Here is a 7,264-nt window from a genome sequence, read left to right as displayed (position 1 = left end):
TACACAGTAATTAAAATGGGGAAAAGTAGTGATAAAGAGAGAATTTTAAAAGCAGCAAGAGAAAAGAAAACAGTTATATACAAGGGAGACCCCATAAGGCTACCAGTAGATTTTTCAGTAGATTTTCTTTTAACTTGACTATTTTCTTCTTCTTCATACAATTCTGATCGTCAACCATTGCCTTATAGTCACATTTAATTCATGTCATTAGAATATTGTTAGATTTGTGAAAACAAAGTCATGCAGAGACGTAAGAAATTTGCACAATCATTCCAATGTCGTTTAACTATCTAAAAATGTTGTCTTACCAGGTAGAAAGGACATGGAAAATCATTCAGAATGAAATAAAATATTAGACTAGATTAGTTGAATCCAAAAAAAATGTTATTTTTATTTTTAAAAATTTATTTATGAGAGACATAGAGAGAGAGAGACAGAGACAAAGGCAGAGGGAGAAGCTGGCTCCCTGCAGGGAACCTGATGCAGGACTTGATCCCAGGACCCTGGGATCATGACCTGAACCAGGGGAGATGCTCAACCACTGAGCCACCCAGGTGTCCTGAATCCAAACAAGTTTAAATTAGTAACCTTGGTGGAAGCTAGATCTGGTGATTAGGTAATGTAGGTATATGAATGTTGGAGCCAAGGCTGTAGGTTACCCCATCCAAAGGACATATGTTTAAGTTCTCTGCTGACTTAGAGACTGTAGGAAAGGATTCAAAAGGGCAGTTATTGGGGCAAAATTTGCCCCAATATTTGTAACTTTGCATCTTATGTTCCAATTAAATGTCTGGTTGATATACAATCTCAGCCAGCAATGAAGGTAACACCAAATGTATCTCATTAGTGTGTACAGAATACCCATGAATATTTAGAATTAAATGGGATAGGATAAAGTAAATTGAACCAATACAATTAATATTTTTGTTTTGGAAATTATCTATGCATATGCAGTGTTTTAACAACTTATTTGGCATTTTATTCTTTTTTTTTAATTTTTATTTATTTATGATAGTCACACACACACACAGAGAGAGAGAGAGAGAGGTAGAGAAACAGGCAGAGGGAGAAGCAGGCTCCATGCACCGGGAGCCCGACGTGGGATTCGATCCCGGGTCTCCAGGATCGCGCCCTGGGCCAAAGGCGGGCGCCAAACCGCTGCGCCACCCAGGGATCCCTTATTTGGCATTTTAGAGAGTAATTTGGCATATCAGCCTTGGGATTACAATTTAAAATGTGTAATTAAGCAATTTATTAGTATATTTAATAGAACTTAAAGATTCATATTCCAAATACATAAAAATTTACACTATTGGGTTTATAGATTATAGAAGTACTTGGGAAATCTTGTTTTTATTAGACAAATTAAAACACTTAAAAATTAAAATGGAATATATTGAATGTATGAAGAAAGTTAAAATGATTACAATATTAAGTACTTAAAAATCTTAATTGTTGGGATCCCTGGGTGGCGCAGTGGTTTAGCGCCTGCCTTTGGCCCAGGGCGCGATCCTGGAGATCCGGGATCGAATCCCACGTCGGGCTTCCGGTGCATGGAGCCTGCTTCTCCCTCTGCCTGTGTCTCTGCCTCTCTCTCTCTGTGTGTGACTATCATAAATAAATAAAAATTAAAAAAAAAAATCTTAATTGTTGAAATGTATGGATTTATAAATAATGTAAGATGTAAAAATTTAATTCTAAGAAAGAACTACATCTTTAATTTGCAAATTCAATAAAATAAACACTGAAGTGAAAGCCAAAGTGGCCCCTGGAATAATCTTTTTACAAAACGTTAAATTCAGGGGATCCCTGGGTGGCTCAGTGGTTTAGCGCTGCTTTCAGCCCAGGGTGTGATCCTGGAGACCTGGGATTGAGTCCCACATTGAGCTCCCTGCATGGAGCCTGCTTCTCCCTCTGCTTGTGCTCTGCCCCTCTCTCTGTCTCTCATGAGTAAATAAAATCTTTAAAAAAATAAAAAATAATAATAATAATAAAAAGAGCTATGTAAGTGTGAGCTCTTAAAAAAAGAAAAGTTAACTTAAGGACACCAAAAAACTCACATTAACTTTTTATTAGTGATATTAATCTTGTCTTTTCATAGGACACATTGTTAGGTTCCCTAACATATTGTTAAGAAGATGAAGGTTAACATTCTCTTTCTCTCATTTATTTTGAAACCTGACCTTCAGTTTCCTTCAAAATCTCTATTTCTGGGCTTTCAGTGTGAACATGGCTATTTAAGTCACATACTTGCTGTTTTAATCCTAAAAATAATACAAAAGCAATAGGAGAATAAAACCAACCCTGCAAATTCCATTTTCAGTGACACTATGAGATAAAAAATCTGCATACTCCAAAATACATGTAAAGCCTTCAAAATCAATTGAGTTTGGCAGTACCCTCAGGAAAGAAAATGAAGAAGTGGAATGAATTTCAAAAGAGCCCAGTGGGGGCAGATCTTAGAATGTTCCAGCAATAACACCATCCTGATGCTGAGAGGCTCACTCTGAAGTACAAATACTGTATCCCTCATCTTTAACAATGAATGAAGAAGCTGGGATGAATAGGTGGTAGAAGCCTAACTGGAGCCAGGCTGATTGGGGAGCAGAATAGTTCAGAGTATAAAAAGAATCAATAGCCACTGTATTTATATGGAGAAAGTGTCTCTGAGGTTACAGTGGAAGAGTGAAGAGGGTTTTCAGTATTCAACACAGGAAGTTATTGGGATAGAACATTCAAAGTAACATGGCAAGAAAGCATGTAAACCAAATATTTTAATCCAATCATGTTGTCTTTCAAGCCTAAAAGCAGAAGATAGTTTAACATGGAATAATTCAAGAAATGTTATGGCTGTCAAACTTTCTTAAAGAAACTTCCAGAAGATAAATTTTAACCACCCAACATGTGATTGAGGGAACTATTACAAATTGACTAGCAAGGAACATTGAATATATTCAACTCTAAAACTGAAACTAAAAGAAATAAGTAGGTTAGAATTGTAGATAAGGATAAAAATAGTAAATACTCTGAAAATGATAGAACTCTAAAAAAATTAAGAAGAGGAGGGGGGAGATAAATTCTGGAGTAAGTTCAGTGATTATCTTATCTATGTTCACTAGGAGTTGACACATTATTTAAGGCTAACAGATCAAATAATGAAATTATAAGCATTTAAATAGCAAGTATCCTAAAAACACTGACTAGTATCAGAAGTAGAGAAGGGATGGGAAAGGAAAAAAAAAAGAAATTCATTATTCCTCATTTTAATATAATTATCAAACAAGAAAAAGTAACTATGATGTGTACTTAAAACAAAAGGGATGAGATGAGTATCTGAAATGAGATAATAGAAATAGGTGGTCAACTTCATTAGTTATGAGAGAAATGCAAATTTAAATAAGTATGCACTGGGGCTACATATACCCACAATAATGGTTAAAATGAAAAAAAGGAGGCAATACCTAATATCAGATGTGGAGTAACTGGAACTTTCATCACTGTTGATGGGAATGTAAACAGGTTACAGCCACTCTGGTAAAACTAGCAGTATATGCTAATGTTCACATAAGCACATCTACGATTCAGCAGTGGCACTCCTGGATGCATATACCCAAGAGAGATGCATACTCTGTTCACCAGGTGAAACGTAGAAGAATGTTTACAGTAGCACTGTTCAAGACCAAATCTGGAAACTACTCAAACATTCATGACCCATGGAATGAATGGATAAATGGTATATTCCTGCAACACTATACTATACAGCAAGTAGAATGAACAAGTTCCAAATAGATACAAAATGACAAGTCTTACAGATATAAGGTTGGGCCAAGAAAAACCCAGATAAAAAAGTACAAACTGTATTTTTCTATGTATATAAAATACAAAATAGGCAAATCTAATTTACAGCCTTAGAAGGATAACCTTGACAGAGTGGTGACTGCAATGGGACATACCAGGGGCTCCTGGGGTGTCATTTATATTGTGATTCTTTTTTTTTTTTTTTTTAGATTTTATTTATTTATTCATTAGAGACACAGAAAGAGAGAGGCAGAGACACAGGCAGAGGGAGAAGGAGGCTCCCAGTGGGGAGCCTGATGAGAAACTTGATCCCAGGACACCAGGATCACAGCATGAGCAAAAGGCAGATGCTCAGCCACTGAGCTACCCAAGTGTCCCTCATATTGTGATGCTCGATTGAATGATAATTATATGGGAGTGTGTTCACTTAAAAATTCATCAGGCTTAGGATTTTGTACTTTTCTGTGTGTACGTTACACTTCACTAACAAGTATAACAACAAAAATAGAAGGAATTGATGCAGCAAATTGATTACCCAGGTGATAGAGGAATTAAAATCTAAACAAAGGTTGGCAACTCAGAGATCAGCAACAACATAAAGCAACTACCTCTCCAAGACTAGAGGGGCAAAGATGATCTTATCAGAGTCCAGCTAAGAATTACAGTCAGGCTCCTTTGAGCTCTCGTTGCCCCTTTACTCTGCTCATGTCTGGCTAGCTGAGTCAAGAATCCTATCAAGTCAGTTCACTGAGACCCCCACCCCCTCTTGATATCTGATCAAATACCTCATTCTTCACCTTTGATATCTAAATCTTTGGTCTGACTTTAGCAAAATCCTGTCAGGCCAGTTGAGCAAGAATTACCCCTACTCTTGATTCTAATCAAGTTCCTTTTAGTACTTTTCCATTCACTGACCCCTTCACCCTGCTTGTTGTCCAAAAATTCCCAGATATCTTTGCTGTGCTTGGAGTTGAGCTCAGTTCTACATCAAAGTCTCTCTCCCCTACTGCAGTAGCTTGAATAAAATGTGCCCTGCTATTTTAAATAAGTGTTTGACATATAATTTTTCTTTTACTCTATGGCCTAGTGTCATCCTATAGAAGTAGAAACTGTAGCAGCAATGTTTGAAGACCCCAAAATAAAGCCACTACCACAGCTGCTGCAGTGGTTAGAGTAAGCTGTAAGAGGGGGAAAAGTCTTTCTTGTATCCATCTTAGGTCTTCTATCTGGGCTTCCTCCATTTAAAAAAAAAAAGATTTTATTTTTAATATTTAAAAAATTATTTTACTTTTTAAAAGGTTTTATTTATTTATTTGAGAGAGAGAGTGCACATGAGTGAGAGGTGGAGTAGAGGTAGAGGGAGAGTCACAGAGAGAAGCAGACTCCCCTCTGAGCAGGGATCCTGACTCAGAGCTTGATCCCAGGACCCTGAGATCGTGACCTGAGTGGAAGGCAGACACTTAACTGACTGAACCACAAGGGTACCCTTTAAAGATTTTATTTTTAAGTAATCTCTACACCCAACATGGGCCTCAAATTTACAACTTTGAGATCAAGAGTCACATGATCTATGAACTAACCAAGCCAGGCACCCCCAGCTGGGGCCCTTTAAATCAGACTGGCCAAAGAGCAATACAAGAAAAACAAACAAAAGTTTATTAGCATGTGCAATGGTGCTTACACATGGGAGTATCTAGAGATGATTAACTCAACAGAGTGGCTAGAACTTGGGTTTAAGTACCAATAAAAAAAAAAGGAGATTTGGGATTCTGGGCAGGAGAGACAATTTATGGAAAGGTGAGCAGGGAAAGTCTGGTAATAAGAGTCCTTTAGTAAAATTTGTTATGCAGATTTAAGTCCATGCCTTCATCATTGACCAGACTTGTGAGTTTTCCTCTTCTTGGTATGGAAGACGAGAGAGCCTTACAAATGAAAAATGACTTTATAATTGTAAATTTCCTTTACAAAAGAAAAACTTGTGCCTTGTTTTTAGAGCTTTTCTTGTGCCTGTTTGTTTCCAGTGGCCTTTAGCTTTACATAACTCATAAGCCAAAGAGGCATATTTTGGGGAAGGATATTCTGGTACCCTGAACAAGACAGGAAACACACTCAAGGTTCCTCCCTTTTTTGTTCATTTTCTGACCTCCAGTTTCCTGCCAGTATCTTCTATTGGCTGAATCCAGAAGGAAAGTAGCTCACACGGGTCTAATAACACATTAATTTCATTTTAGCTTTCTTATCTATTCTTTCAGCCTATTGTTCATCTCTTTTCCTTCTCTGTTACCAATTCTACCCAGGTACATGCCACTTCCTTGCCTGAAAAACCAAATTCTTTCTTCTCAGAAAGTTAAAGAGTGGAGATATCAGAAGATTTGTCCAAAATGTTGAAGAAAACTTTCACTATTAAGAAAAAAGGCCTTCTGCGGCCATCGCTGGGGCGCTCGCAGCCAACATGAAGTTCAATCCGTTTGTGACTTCTGACCGGAGCAAGAATCGTAAGCGGCATTTCAATGCGCCTTCCCACATTCGCAGGAAGATCATGTCTTCCCCGCTTTCCAAAGAGTTGAGGCAGAAGTACAACGTGCGGTCCATGCCCATCCGGAAGGATGACGAAGTGCAAGTTGTGCGGGGACATTACAAAGGTCAGCAAATCGGCAAAGTAGTCCAGGTTTACAGGAAGAAGTATGTCATCTACATTGAACGAGTACAACGAGAGAAGGCAAATGGCACAACTGTCCACGTGGGCATTCACCCTAGCAAGGTGGTTATCACTAGACTAAAACTGGACAAAGACCGCAAAAAGATCCTTGAGCGTAAAGCCAAATCTCGCCAAGTAGGAAAGGAAAAGGGCAAATATAAGGAAGAAACCATTGAGAAGATGCAGGAGTAAAGTAACCTTATATGTGACTTTAAATAAAAACTTAAAATGAAAAAAAAAAAAAAAAAGAAAAAAGAAAGCCTGTTTTTGAAGGTCAATAGCATCAAGTAGGAAGATGACAGGAAGAAATTTGAATTCAAATTCTGTTTTACTTGTGTTTTCTTTTTTTTTTTTTTATTTTATTTTTTTTTTTATTTTATTTTTTTTTATTTTTATTTATTTTTATTTTTTACTTGTGTTTTCTATGAAGAATGTTTATAGATGTAAAATGGTAGGAGAAAAGTGAAATTGAAAATGGGTAAAGATATTATAAGAGAGAATCTTTACTGATCTAAAATGAGTTTTTAAACCTCACTGAACTCTATTCTGAGTGCTTAAAAAACGTGTAAGTTGACAAGAAGATCTAAGATGGGAAATGTTTAAATGTTCACAGTTAAGAAGATGTGTTCTGTGTGTTGTGTATTACTTAGCAGCATTTCAATTAACCTCAAACAAGATTTGAGAACAGTTTATTTAAAAAGTTATTAAACAAGAAAGTACTAGTCATTAAGATCAAATATGAGATGCCTAAAAACATAGATTAGCTTC

General features: G+C 36.8%; 1 protein-coding gene across 1 annotated transcript; it reads left to right on the top strand.

Annotated features, from left to right (window-relative positions):
- Positions 1 to 6,220: 6,220 nt before the first annotated feature.
- Positions 6,221 to 6,738, top strand: LOC129515995 (60S ribosomal protein L26). The gene has a single exon (XM_055335293.1). The coding sequence runs from the start codon at positions 6,251 to 6,253 to the stop codon at positions 6,686 to 6,688; it is 438 nt and encodes a 145-aa protein (XP_055191268.1). The 5' UTR covers positions 6,221 to 6,250; the 3' UTR covers positions 6,689 to 6,738.
- The last annotated feature ends 526 nt before the right edge of the window (positions 6,739 to 7,264 follow it).

This window comes from Nyctereutes procyonoides, unplaced genomic scaffold (genome assembly GCF_905146905.1).
Source record: "Nyctereutes procyonoides isolate TBG_1078 unplaced genomic scaffold, NYPRO_anot_genome, whole genome shotgun sequence".
Lineage (NCBI taxonomy): Eukaryota > Metazoa > Chordata > Mammalia > Carnivora > Canidae > Nyctereutes > Nyctereutes procyonoides.
Note: the sequence above shows the minus strand (reverse complement) of the source record. Positions and strands in the feature narration are given on the sequence as shown.